This window comes from Pelobates fuscus, chromosome 8 (assembly GCF_036172605.1).
Source record: "Pelobates fuscus isolate aPelFus1 chromosome 8, aPelFus1.pri, whole genome shotgun sequence".
Lineage (NCBI taxonomy): Eukaryota > Metazoa > Chordata > Amphibia > Anura > Pelobatidae > Pelobates > Pelobates fuscus.
Window position 1 is genome coordinate 51,187,959 of NC_086324.1, and position 15,124 is coordinate 51,203,082.

Consider the following 15,124-nt stretch of genomic DNA (forward strand, 5'->3'; position numbering starts at 1 on the left):
GTGGTGGGCTCGCAGGCCCTAAATATATTGAGGACTCGCAGGTGCCAGCGGATATCTTAGTTTTATGTTAGGTGTGCTAGTTATCCTGTACCTTCTGCTTCCCTGAGGGTTGACTGTGTGCCTGTCTCGTCTTTCTCAGTTCAAATGGCCCCTGTTTGATTTACATAGTTCTGGTCTATTCTGTTTTGTGCGTTTCCTGTTATATGCTCGTGTCCCTGGTGGGGTTGTCTGGTTCTGTCTCCTGGTGTTTTCCAGTGTCTGGGTTTTAATTCCTATGTCCCTCAATGTGTCAGTTGCCCCTGTCTCGGTGTTGGGCTGTCGCCGTCTGTTTTCTCTCCGCCCACAGCGGTGTGCATGTATGTCTTGTCCTCTCGTTTATTTATTGATGGGAGGTGGTGATGTTAGTGGAGGTAGGATGATGTTGCGGAGAGTGCCGTGGTGTCCAGAGTCTTTCATCGTCTTAAGTCTCTGGCGTTTTGGGGTCCGCGATCTAGGTTTGTGGTGGGGTCTGTAGTATGTCAGTGAGGTCTGGTTTGGTTGTCCTCAGTATCCAGTGTGCCCAGGTGTTGAGGTATGTTTGGTATGTGTCATTTGCGGTGTTGTGGAGTTCCTCTAGGGATCTCAGTTCTTCCATTTTTGTGAACCAGGTTCTCAGAGGTGGGGTAACCTGTTGTTTCCAATGCTGTGGTATGATTGTTTTGGCTGTGTTCAGTATGTGGATTGTGAGCAATTTTTTGTAAGCGGTTCTGGGGATTTTAGTGTGGTGTAGCAGCATTTCTGCAGGGCTGAATGGGGGTGGGTCGTCAGTGAACTGCTCTAGTATCTTGTGTATGGCCTTCCAGAATGGGGCTATCGTTTTACATTCCCACCAGATGTGTAGAAGCGTGCCTCTTTCCTCTCCACACCTCCATCACAGAGATGAGTGGGATGGGATATTAGTGTTTAGCTTCATGGGGGTGTGATACCAATGCGTCAGTAACTTATATGCAGTTTCTTGTGTCTTGCTAAAGCTGGAGCAATGGTGTGTGAGGTAGCATATTTCCTCCCATTCTGCTTTGTCGAGTGTGTAGCCTATTGCTGTTTCCTATTTCCCCATAAATCGTGGTTGTTCTATTGGTGTGAGCGTTAGTAATAAGGTATATATGGTGGAGACTCCATTTGTATTCCCTTTTTTGCCGCCCCTTTTTTTATTCTAAATGGTGTGTTTTGAGGCCTACTCCTGAAAAAAAAATGTGGTTATCTGAATTTATTTGGCCTTTAAATCAGCAAGTCTGGCAATTCTCCTTTAAGTACAATCAGTGCTGTTTGCTAGATGTTTTTGGTTACTGAACTGTGTTGACCTTCTGCGTCTCATCAGAACGGCACTGGTTCTGATCTAGGAATGGACATTTTTTCTGATAGCACAAGTGGTTTCTGGTCACAGGTAGACTTTCCCCATGGTCCTGCTTTATCTATGTAGACGATGCACAATTATACATTTTCAATGTGCACAAAACAGAGGGATTTTATTACACACATATGTACGAATAGTGTGTGGCAGTATCTTGTAAAACCCAATTTATTTGAGTTTTAGAATATATAAACTTAAACACACAATTAGAAAAGATGGCATTAACTATTTACTTTTCTTGAGTTACAAAATATATCGATAAATATTGAACTGCATGTCAGTTAACCACAGTAAAGAAACAAACATGTCAGTTTAAATATTAGATTCATTGTACAGGAGTATAGCCATGATAATGCAAGTACAGTGAGATTAAAGCTTAGCAGGGGCCTGAAAAAAGGCACTACCTGAAATGTAAATCATATAGGAAAGCATTGTGATTGGCTCAGATCATCAATTATGATGATGTCTGCCAAGGAGGCATATCAGGTGCGGAGCCAGCAGCGGCAGACTGGAATAAAGGTAAGATTTTACTATTTTTAGGTAGGGCAGGGGTGCTAAATAGTGTTTTTAACACCATAAGGTCAGGAATATTTGTGTCCCTGACCCTATAGCGTTCCTTTAATGATAAGTCTTAGAACTTCTCAAAATGTGCTCTGCAATTAAAATGTAACATGTTGACTGCAACACTTTTTTTTATATATATATACTATGACTATACACTTTCATGACGACAATATTCTAGTGACTGGAAATTAGGTTTAAGATAAAATGTCTCAAAAGAAGATTTAATAAAATTACATATTTAATGTTGCTGAAACTTTAGACTTTACACAGAATCTGAACAAATGCAAGAATAACAAAATCCATTACCCATCCAGCCATACGGAGGACAATCAGTAACTGACATTGCAGGGCAGTAGGTAGGCCTGTGAGTCAATCAAAACAATCTCAGGAAGGAGGATTAACAGCAATCTATGTTCCTGACATTGCATTCACTATCCATAAATACATTTTTATATGTTTTGGGATTAACATTTTTTTTTTTTTTTTTTTTACCTTTCACGTTCTTCTTTCATTTTGTCAAGATCATTCTCTTCTTCTTTCACAGTTGGAGGCTTTGTGTTACCTTTCTGATCCACTTTTCCACCTTTGTCATCTTTTTTCTTCCCAAACCTGGTAAAAAGAGACAAACTCAGTAAGCATGCTATTTGCACTTCATAATCACACTTCATTGCACTAATGTTACAATCCTACAATCTACTCTATGGATCATGGACAAGTGACCAAACGCCAACTGCCCGGTTATAAGCCAGCTTGCAGGCTCTTCTAAAATATAGACTGGCGACCTTGACTTATAAACGATGCAGGATAACAAGAGTTGTAGTATGACAACTATTGGAAAGCCATAGGTTTCCAAACACTGTTGGAAGGGCTCATTACGACAAACCACCAACCAGACTGAAAATGTGTTTCCCAGCATAACCCTGATCAGGATTAGTGTCTAAATTTAGATATTGAGCTGTTTTAATGGCATACTGTAATTTAATTCACCGGAGGGAGTGAAACACAAAAGCTGTTAATGCATATCTGCTGAAAATACCAGTGAACGCAAGCCATGCGTTGTTACATTTCAGTGTTCGATAAAGAAAACAAAAGGTAATTAAAAGAAGAATTTAAAAAAGGGGGGGGGGGGGAAACCCCACAAAAAAACAACAAGGAGGCTAACCAGGGAGCTTGTGTAACCTGAATATTTGGCATTTCTAACAGGAGAATTAGAAAAAAATAAACAGTTTTATTAGTGGCGTACTCTTTTTGAAAGCTTCCAGTAGAGTCTTAAAACAATACATGGGACCAATTATCCATTCGCTTAGTTGCTTTTAACTCTCCACACCTAGTTTACTCTAATTAATCACCTATTTTCATGAAATATCCTGCTCAGACTCTTTTAGTGGCACAAAAGGAGCTGTAAACCCTACCGAGCGCTTGTTTGTACATTTAAAAAAAAAAAAACGAATTATATTGTGTGTGTATCATTCAAATAATACACCATTTAGACATTTTATCACAAGTGGTGAGAAAAACAAACTATTTAATTTAATTTGTAATAAGAAAACTTAAAGGGGAACTATAAGCACTATAACCACTACAGCTCATCTTGGTTACTGTACTATTAGTCTAAATCAGTGTTTCCCAATTGGTGCTCTGCAGAACCTGAAGGTTACGCGAGAACAAAATTGTGGGTTCCGTGGCAAGCACTTGAAGCCCCCGATCAGTATTGCTGAACAGGGGCCCAGTCAGGCGCTGCGGCTGTTTAAGAGCGCAACGGGGATCCTGTGGTATCGGATGCTGGGAGGAAGTGACCGCCTGACAGATCTGAAGAAAGTAAAGTGATATTCTAGACTTCTTAAGCACAATACTACATCTGGAAGAAAGGGAATCCTAATATTTCTTCCTGATACGCGATTACACATTTACTCCAAACACTTCTTCCTAACTTGTCTGTCTCTTCCGTTACCCAACAGGGAGAGAGACAGACAGATTAGGAACCCCCTGCTGTACGTGTTAATGAGAAATATACAGCTTCCCATAGACTATTATAAAATAAAATAAAAAATAAGTGTTCTAAATCCAAATGAAAAAGGCTCTAAAATTAATGCGCCCCCCTCCCCCCTCCCTTCTGTGAAAATGTACAGTATGCAATCTTTCTAGTTTATATCTATATATAGAGAGCACCTTATTTGTATGTTTTGCGTTTATAGTTTGCATGTTCTTTTAGTGCATACGGGTATGACACAAGGGTCACACCAGCTCTCACTTCATAATACCGTTAAAATAATATCCACACATTTTAAGAATTAATATGTTCACATATTGTACCAACTAAGTATCTTGGGGCTATCTAACCCACAAAACATATCTGTTTTATTAAAAAAAAAGGGCAATTTAACACCATTACCAAAGAATGTGCTAAAAGGTTTTATACAAATAGATGCTGGGTCAAGTGATAATCAGTCCCATATTTACCATTCTCTCTTTGGCAGGAAGATTATTCCTAGCACGTTTTGCAGTTATATTCCATTTACAGATATTACACTTGGAAAGGCACACCGGATAAATGTTTAATATAGCCTAGAAGCAACAAGTAAAATTGCAGTTTAGCAATGAAAACTAAAATAACTGATAATGTGGCTTTCTATGAGTCACAAAGACTCGCACTCATCATATGTGCTCAATGATCAATGAATCGCATCAAGGCCCGTGCTGCATTGTAACGGACAGAATGGTACCTTTCATTAATAAATCATATCGTGATTGACATGATTTCATATATACTGAAGTAACTGGTGGTCACTTTGAAAGGTAGGGGAGGGCAGCCCATGTGCCCTATTAGAAATGGCCAGGGATTCTTATAAATTGGATTAGAGCCACTAGGTACAATGAAAGCAGGAAGTAATGTAGCCACAATGTTTAGCTAGCTCCAATGTAAAAATTAGACAAGGTGCCACCAGTTTGGGGATACTTTGCTGTAGTGGTGAACTTTAACACCATGTGAAGCCTTGAAAAATGTGAAACCATTTATTATCCTCTAGCTTTGAAGATTCTGCAGTGAGCTTGCACTAAACCAGAAAATGGAACAGTGAATTCTAATGCTTTCTTAAAGGTCCACTCCAGCTTGCTAGAGTGCTTTATGGACGTGGAGTGTCCCGTAATAATGACAGTTTATCAAGGCCAATTTCTGTCAGAACATAAATATACATATAACAATAATATAATCAATTAATCAAACCGCCAGAGAGGTTTTATTCCTCCTTCTGTAAGCTCCCCTGAGATAAAGGAAGTGGCATGCACGCTACTTGGGGGGGCACCTGCTTCCCCTCACCCACATACCTCAGATCAGAATGCTGTAAGTGTGCACGTGCAAACGAGCGCCACAACACAATCGGGACATGGGGCAGGACTCAAAATCGGGACAATTCAGACAAAAATTGGATGACTGGGAGTCAAATTATCATCGACAATATATATATATATATATATATATATATATATATATATATATATATACACATACACACATATAAACATATACACATATACACACCAGCATTACAAGTATGTTTTCTTGCATTATATAATTTTATGCACTTTAAATACAATTGAATTTGCACAGTTGTTTTATTACAATTTATCAAGTATATAGTGTACTTAAAAAAAATATATATATTGTAATATAGGGTGGAGCTTAGCAACTGACCTAGACGGACGTTTGATCCATACACACAAGCGTAAAACCAGCTATTTTAAGCTACACGCCTGGAAAAACGTCTCTACTGTTCTATGCAGATGTCTCGGCAAACACCCTACAGTGGAGAAGACACATGCAGCCATTCACTGCCCTTCTCAAGGGCCACAGCATACAATACAGGTGGTACTCGCCACGAGCATTACAAGTTGAGTAAGGAGATGCTACCCACTCTGTACTTGACCTTCAAGGAGTGACCACTCTTCTGAGAACGCTGGGCATACTGGAGGACTCTCTTCCTCAACCAGGATCCCGGGGAACTAATCTAACAACACACAGCTGGGACCTGGCAAAGAGTTTGTGCCGCAGCAAGACTTCTCAGATGCCTATGTAGCAGCCACCACCTGAGGCAGTGGGACTAACATTTTACACCAAGCTTTTTCCCACCCAGGACTGATGTTATTTGCGGTTCGAAGTTGGTTTATTTTTATGTTTGAAACCTTTTAATTTAATTTTAATACCAAGGATTATGTTGCCCGTATATACCATGGCTGACAGCCAAGGCTTCCCCCCCCCCCCACACTTCATTACTCGAATTAAGACCAAAACCCTGCCTAGCGGAGCCAAGGGGTGTAACTAGGCACAAGCCATAGTCCTGTTGCCCTGAATTCTCCCTCTCGCCCGAGCAGCTAATTAGCCGGACAACTGGCATCTTAGTATACATATGCTGACTAGTCTCTTTGGTACAACCTATTCTAATGAATATCCCTATGATTTACGTTAATTTTTGGGCACTAACTGGCCCTTAAATGTCTACGTTTTCATTATGATCTCTCTAACTGACCCCAACGCAGTTAATGCATACTAGATAGAACCCACAGCATCCCTACACATGGCTGGTTATCTGTGAGTCCCCATAAGTCACAGTACCAGACCACTTAGAAATAAAATCCTCTGCTCATAGGTTTCTTATATAGGACATTCTATGTTGTACTATGTTTAAACTCTTGTTTGCCTTCAAATCACTGTATGTCTTAAACTATATGTGATCACCCTCTCACACTTTATTGACTGATTTTTGCACTTTAAAAATACAGTGCACTTTGTTATTTTTGCACCTTATACTGCAGATGTGCAGGAGTGATTAAAGACACAGTTCACCTTGTATTTAGTTTATAGAGTATTGTGGTGTATGTACTGAACTATTGCACTTTCATATGTGCTGCCTCTATTGCACTTTTTAGTTTTTATAAGTAAGTACATGCCACTGACACTTAAAATTATTTTTTGTGTGTATCTATATATATATATATATACACACACACTGAACACAATTATAAACACAACACTTTTGTTTTTGTGCCCATTTTCGTGAGCTCAACTCAACTTTTTTTTTTTTATATACACAAGAGGCCTAATTCTCTCAAATATTGTTCACAAATCTGTCTAAATCTGTGTTAGAGAGCACTTCTCCCTTGCCGAGATAATCCATCCACCCCATAGGTGGGGCATATCAAGATGCTGATTAGACAGCATGATTATTGCAAAGGTGTGTCTTGGGCTGGCCACAATAAAAGGCCACTCTAAAATGTGCAGTTTATCACACAGCACAATGCCACAGATGTTGCAAGTTTTGAGGGAGCGTGCAATTGGCATGCTGACTGCAGGAATGTCCACCAGAGCTGTTGCCTGTGAATTGAATGTTCATTTCTCTACCATAAGCCGTCTCCAAAGGCGTTTCAGAGAATTTGGCAGTACATCCAACCGGCCTCACAGCCGCAGGCAACGTGTGACCACACTAGCCCAGGACCTCCACATCCAGCATCTGAGGACGACGAGCATGCAGATGAGCTTCCCTGAGACGGTTTTTGACAGTTTGTGCAGAAATTATTTGGTTATGCAAACCGATTGTTGCAGCAGCTGTCCGGGTGGCTGGTCTCCGACAGTCTTGGAGGTGAAAATGCTGGATGTGGAGGTCCTGGGCTGGTGTGGTTACATCTTTACAATAATCATCAGCATCTTGATATGCCACACCCGTCAGGTGGATGGATTATCTCAGCAAAGGAGAAGTGCTCACTAACACAGATTTAGACAGATTTGTGAACAATATTTGAGAGAAATAGGCCTTTTGTGTACAAAGAAAAAGTCTTAAGATCTTTAAGCTCAGCTCATAAAAAATGGGGGCAAAAACAAAAGTGTTGCGTTTATAATTTTGTTCAATATATGTAACAAACTAGTCATAGTATATCAATCAATGTGTGCCTACAGATGAACAGGTCTCCGAATTAAGGTAAAGATTTTAGATAAGCACACCGTGATTATTATGGTCTTTCTGTACAAATTACACAGCTAACGGTGAGCATTTGCTTTATGACTTCCAGGTCAAATTTTTTCAGTTCATTATTTATAAGGTCTACTTGTCACTTTCTGAGTAACTACATCTTAAAAGGTATCACATGAAAGTCAGCACCATTTGGGAATAATGTCAGCAGTTAATTTATGCAACTGTAATCTGGAGGCCAGAGACACTTCTCAAAGAGCATTAAGACTTCTTTTATACTAAAAAGGGCAAGTCATCTCAGACAGTATGAACATCTATAGTTCAACAGATAGGTTCATTTATTTAATCTGTATTGTTGAGGAATTAAGTACTCAAACCACTCAGATTGACTGTGTTGGAATTTCACTGAAATTCCAACCCAGTCAAAAGATATATAGATACAAAGTAGGGACTGCTATTTTTCTTATGCCTGACAAAAATTGATACCAAAAAACTATAATTCAGTGCTTATGTAAAATGATTACAGTCCAATTGCAGCTCAATCCCCAAGTACGAAGGCTCTCTTTTCTTAATCCAATATGCTTAGGTGGTATTACCTCCACCAAGGATATGTAGCTGAAGAATCCAGCAGCAGCAAAAACAGGTCCATTAAAACCATACTTTGCTTTTAAGCATGTGAGCAGTTTAACCCCTTAAGGACACATGACGTGTGACATGTCATGATTCCCTTTTATACCAGAAGTTTGGTCCTTAAGGGGTTAAAAAAAAATAATATATATATATATATATATATATATTTATTGTGTTTTACACTCCATATTTACAGTGTACAATATTGTGGTTTTATTTGTTTATCTATCTATATATAGGTTTCTGAGAAACTGCTATGTTTACACTGCAGGGTTAATCCAGCCTCTAATGTCTGTCTTCCGCGATTTACACTGAGTAAATCGCACTTATCTGACACTGGCCATCCTCACGGAGTCCAGCGTCAAATGAGATCCCCATAGGAAAGCATTGAGTAATGCTTTCCTATAGGTGGGTTTGAATTTGTGCGCGCCTCTGGCCGCGCATGCGCATTCGGCTCAACTCGGGAGCTGACGTCGGCGGGGGAGGAGAGGTCACCAGCTTCGAGGGAACCCAACGCTGGATTAAGGCAAGTGGCTGAAGGGGTTTTAACCCCTTCAGCGCCGAGGGAGTGGTGGCCCTGAGGGAGAGGGGCTATCCAAGAGCCTATAATGCCAGGAAAATGGGTTTGTTTTCCTGGCACTACATGATCCCTTTAAATGTGAACAAAAGACTACATTTGCATTCCATTAATTTGCTACTGGCATGCATCACTCTACGGTAAACAGGGCTGTTGAAGCTGTGCAGAGGTTGTTGACCACATCTCCGATGAAGCTCAGCCAAATATCACTTGAATCTTCCCGGTCTTAAGGTATTCCTATCTGTATTCATGGGAGATCACATTCACAACATTTACTACAATACGATGCACACTGACAGCTGATAATTTACTAACAAGAATCTGATAAAAAACCCAGGGGTAATTTACAGCTGCAATTCTCCAGCCAAGCTTAGACTTTACCTTTACGGCTATATGTCTGGTTCTTGCAGTAAGGCTTTCTTGTAGGTATTTGCACATTTTGGTTTTACTACTATATAAAACTACGTTTTGCTAATGAAGTCACTTGTTTGTTTTTTACTGTAAGCCAAGGTCTATAAACCATTCCTGGAATGTATTTAACTATTCAACACAACACAGATCTTATGTATGGGACGATATGCATAGTGAGGTGAAATTAAACCGTACGATTTACACACCAGGGATTTTTTCAGCTTTTGTTAACATAATCAAATGTTTAAATGAAGTATCAAGGATCAATTTGCCCATATGTCACCACTGTCCAGGTAAAATGCATTACTATACATTAAACTTATCAGAGAGTACATCATTCGCACCTCACTTGTGAATAGAGGTAAACAGGTAATGTATACATAATTCCATAGGAAATCCAGCTTCACCATTATGAAATTATATCATAGTTATAATCATATTTACATTTGTAACAGTCATGGAATGTTAAAAATGAACCTAAAAGGCAGTTTTTAACCCCATTAGAACATAGGTGATTGTACAAGTTCTGTACCAAAACAAAACCTTAAGCTTGAGATATATGTCTGTCCCACCTCCTCCCCTCATTACAGGTTTTATTGGGTTTTGGAAAGTCACAGGGTCAAATAGAGAGCTTGACCATTTCAGTTTTTACACATTGACATTTTCCAGATTGGTTTGCATGGCCTAAGTGGCTTTTGAGACTGTATGGCAGCCCTGGAATTAAAATGACCCCCATCATGACATCATGTCGATTAGTTAAATCGGGTTTATGCAATCATATATCTCAAGCGTGAGAGTTTTCTGGGTGAGAGTTTCTGTTGGTGTCTGGATCTGGGTCCAGTTTACTCAATGCTGAACAACTTGATGGGAAAACGTGCACATTCTGCTGCCTGAAGTTAGAGTCATGTCATGGGTAAAATAGTTTTCCTTTTGATGTGTGTGGAGTCTGCAGAGTGTATGTGTGACCAGTTGCAGAACAACTGAGTAGTGAAACAAATCATTTCTATTTTTAGGATCCTTTAAATATACAAAAAGCAGACATAGATCCACACATGTAAGCTAGAGATACATAAGTGAATGGTGTAAAATTGTTCACAAAATCAGTCCCCACTGCTGCAGCCTGTATTGAACATGTTCATGATTTTTCCTGTGTGTGTTTCATTCTCTAACTCCTGTTATTTTGTATTGCTTACAGTGAGTTTTGGCAGCAGTCTCAACACAAGCTTGGAGAGGTACACTGTACTCTAACAGAAGGCCAGACCGATACAGCAGGAAAGACCATGTGGCATGGCCTACTGTACCGCAGCTATCCTACTGCTACCCAGTCTCTCCCGACTGACCATATGCCACATGCATTTATGCACATTTCAATTTTGGAGTAACATTTCCCAAACCATTTACAATGAAAGAACTGGCTTATATGTTAGGCTACTGTTTTACACCGTTTACTTAGGCAAGCTACATCCTGTAAGGGAACCAACAAATATAGGCAATTTAATTCTTTTGGATACGCTTTTCATATGATCACATCTGTTGTAAAACTTTTCAAATTATTCATCTACATAAACCCCTGCTAAACTCTACTGGAGGTTTTTTTTTAATTATATTATCCAAAAGAATGAAATCAATGCTACTGTTCTTAAAGCATTTTCTACATATGAAATGAAACTGGTCATAGATGAATGTGTTGATGTAGATAAATATATCTACAACTATTCAGTTATTTCTCTTAAGGTTATTTCAGTAGTATAATTTATCATTCATATTTTTTTTTTAAAAAACAACAAACTTTAGAATGTTTCCCCTTTAATCGTGTAGCTTGATATTTATAACATCTTAATTCCACCAATTTCAAATATTAACCATTGCCGAACCACTAAGATATGGACAGACAAAATATAAAGGGCTGTTAAAGCTTCAAGGGCGTTGTAGTTCAACATGATCTGAGGTTCTAATAAAAATGAAAAAAAATCTAATACTGATTACTAATTCTAACAGATGTAGTATTGAAGCAACTTGTAAACGTTTTATTGGACCAACAGTTTTAGAGTGGCAGGCTTTCAGTAACTGCGTCCCTTATCACATCTAAAGCATTTCTCATACTTTACATTTGATAAACGGAGCCTCTTTGAAATGTTTGTTCCAAACGTGGGCTAACACAATAAAAAACGTATTGAAAAAAAAAGTGCAATACTCCATTATGTTATATTTTTATTACTGGACTAATGCAACTAGTGCAACTAATGCAACTAATGAAAAACATTGTGCTAGCTAATAAACAGATTTAGAACAAAGTATATATATATATATATATATATATATATATATATATAACACAAGTGCATAACCTGACTGCCAGAATGAGCCTTGACCATTCGAGGAGCCCAAAGATTACAGATGTGGGAAGGCACTGTTTTGCAGAAAAAACAGTTTTCGAAGCCTATTATCTATTGTGCAATGTGTTTAAGTGTGTGTTTCAAGGTTTTGGATGCCACAAAATAAGATTAACACCACCCAGGGAGAAAAGAAGAATCTTAAATCTGTCATTGGATTGCAGCAAGCCATGTTAAGGTGGTGAAATTCATGTTATCGAAAGAGATTCAACACCAAACATTGCTGATCACAGGAAAAAAAAAACACTGTTGCTTGGGTGATGAAAGAAATAGTATCCACCGGACAGGGCATCTCCTGGAAAGTCTGCATCAGCAATTGTATCCTATGCACTAAAATGCCTCCCCAGCGATAAAGCAAAAGTATTTTGTTTTGCTCAAGCCACATCTGTGGTTGTAAATCCTTGTTGAATAATGAGGCATGTAATTCAGTTCATCACTTGAAGTTGATATGGGGATGGTAGTATTCCTTTAAAGGGCCACTTGTACAGCGCTACAAAGTCTGATGGCGCTATACAAATAATACAATAATAATAATAATAATAGGCACCCAGACCACTTCAGCTCAATATGTGTACAATAGGGTTGATCCAGCATCTAGTGGCTGTCTCATTGTCAGCCGCTAGCGGCGCTTCCGCACTTCTCACTGTGAAAATCACAGTGAGAAGACGCTTACGTCCATAGGAAAGCATTGAGAAATGCTTTCCTATGGACTGATTGAATGCGCTCGCGGCTCTTGCCGTGCATGCACATTCAGTGCTGACGTCAGAAGGGGAGGAGATTTCCCCAGCGCCGAGGGAGCCCGGCGCTGGAGAAAGGTAAGTGATTAACCCCTTCAGCCTGGCGAGAGGGGGGCCATGAGGCTGCGGGGAACCTGAAGACCCTATAGTGCCAGGAAAACAAGTTTGTTTTCCTGGCACTATAGTGGTCCTTTAACTCATTTAAGTGGTTGTGAGAGCAGAAGTGCCCAGAAATCTTGGGTTAAACTGTTTTGCAGCAATTCTATATCTCAATGAGAAACCAAATTAGAAATTAAGTGGTCCAGCACTCTTCAGTGTTTATTAGTTCACAGCAGGGATGTTTCGACCTAGTGGTAGTGTCTTGATAAATGTTGCTACGGAGAACACACAACAAAGGGAACTTATACATACTAAGGAGTGTTGGGCCATTCAATTTCTATTTTGGTCCTTGGCTGGTCATTGGATGAGACTGAAGGTTCATGGAAACCTTTAGTTAGTGCTGGTCTGTCTATTATCTACTAATCAATTAGAAGCATGTGATAGGCTACAAGCTGATGCTCTCAGACTATAAACAGCCAACCCAGCTAAACAGTCATCATACTATAGTGCAGAGTAAGGAAAACTAGAGTAGCAGTCATGGGCGTCTGAAGGTAAGAAGGTGCCTGAACACGCTGACCCCTATAATAACTTTAATGACTGAAAGTGTTACTCCAAGCATCACAGCCACTACAGCCACATGTGGAGGCTATGAGAGATGGAGTACCCAGTGGTCATCCCCAGTAAAATGGTTTGCCTCCTATCTTGGTCCTGCCAGGAGCCAAGCCTCTCTGGAAAAAGGGTTAACCACATCCAGCTTCGATCTGTTAGGCTCAGCCAGAATTGCACAGAAGTAAACCTCATATGCAAATATCAGTAATGTGCTAACCCATAATGTATATTCATGCACACGCACAGTGCACAGACAGTTTCACCTAATGTATATCGGTCATCTATAAAATGTGTAAATGGATAGGTCAGTGCCAGGTATACACGAATAAGGAACAATTTTCAAATTTACCATAATTTGCTTTTACTGATTATTATGCATGGCAGCATTAATGTATGGCTTAGATCCTTCCAGTGGGGGAAGGTTTAAAACAGACCCTGGACATGGTGGTATACATAAGAGAGTCATACCCAGGTAGTCACCTTATGGAAGTGCTGTATACTGGGTCTTCAGGGAAAGGGGCTTAGTCCTGACTTGGCCTCATGTATCCAGTGGACATTAGGTCAGATCCACAGTCACTAAAGGGGGATACCAAGGGATGCCTCTGTGCTGCTTGCAGGGTCTTCAGGGATTAGCTAAACACTACCAGGGTCTACAAAAGTATTGGCCTGGTGAGCATAACATGAAATTTTAGGCGTGAAGGACAGGAAAAATAGACTGCCTGATGGGAAGGGGTGGATCTATGTATACCAATTCCAGAGTTCTATTTCCTGTCATCTCTGCTTTGAGGGGTAGAGCTAAAGTAAATGCTGCCATGTTTCATCAGGACAATATAAATGTAGGCATTCTACAGCTCTATAAATTAAATGGTATGGCTTGCCTGGGGCTCTGGGCACTTGCTGGTCACTGTGCGATACAGCACTTGGCACTGTGGGTTTGTATAAATATACGAATGTCTACTGTAGAGGCAACATTTAAGTTTATTCAGAAGCTTATTATTATTATTATTATTAATGGCATTGATATAGCACCAACTTATTCTGCAGCGTTATACAATATATTGAAGGGGAGAATTGAACAATAAATAAGACAATTAGACATATAAACTGCACTCTTAATCTAAAAATGCAATTTTATAGATATATTTGCAGGCACAACATAAATCATTGTGCAACCCATGAAGTGCCACTATGTCATGTTTGCATGGCAAGTGCACTTTAAGAGGTATTATCGTGAAATATTACCCCTTTTGCAGGAAGAGCGATGAGTAAACAGCATTGGACATAGTTTTCACATTTGGAAGCCTATAAAGCAACAGGCTTAACTAACCTTGATATTTCAGTACAACTGTGGCAAATTCATAATAACAGATACTGATCTACCAGAGACCACTCTGAATTCATCTCTCTCCTGCACATATGATCTTTAAACAATAGACAATGTGTTTGTTTTGATTTTTGTACACTAAAGGGCATAAAAGACAATCTGCAGACGGAAAAGTCAAGCCGAGTTGCATATGGTACCTTTCTCAATGTCTGACATGCTACATTTTTGAAGTAGCTTTCAAGAGCGAAGCTCTCGGTCACGCCTGCCTAGCAGAATTCAAACCTCAGAGAATCACATCCGAGCAAGATGAATTTCATCATGTGCTCGAATACCAAAGACGTGATCTGTGAGTGGAAATTCACTGCTGACTTGGCCACCCTTGGAGTGGCATATTTGGAGAGTCTCTTTAAAGGTCAATAGATTTTAACCA

At 39.6% G+C, this 15,124-nt stretch overlaps 1 protein-coding gene across 4 annotated transcripts in view; it reads right to left on the reverse strand.

Annotated features, from left to right (window-relative positions):
- The window catches only part of PARD3B (par-3 family cell polarity regulator beta), a 1,021,205-nt gene that overhangs the window by 404,835 nt on the left and 601,246 nt on the right, over positions 1-15,124 (reverse strand). For all 4 annotated transcript variants that reach the window (XM_063429810.1, XM_063429811.1, XM_063429813.1 and 1 more), the window contains one exon: positions 2,447-2,563. In XM_063429810.1, coding sequence (XP_063285880.1) covers positions 2,447-2,563 — 117 coding nt within the window. The remainder of the gene's footprint in view (positions 1-2,446; positions 2,564-15,124) is intronic.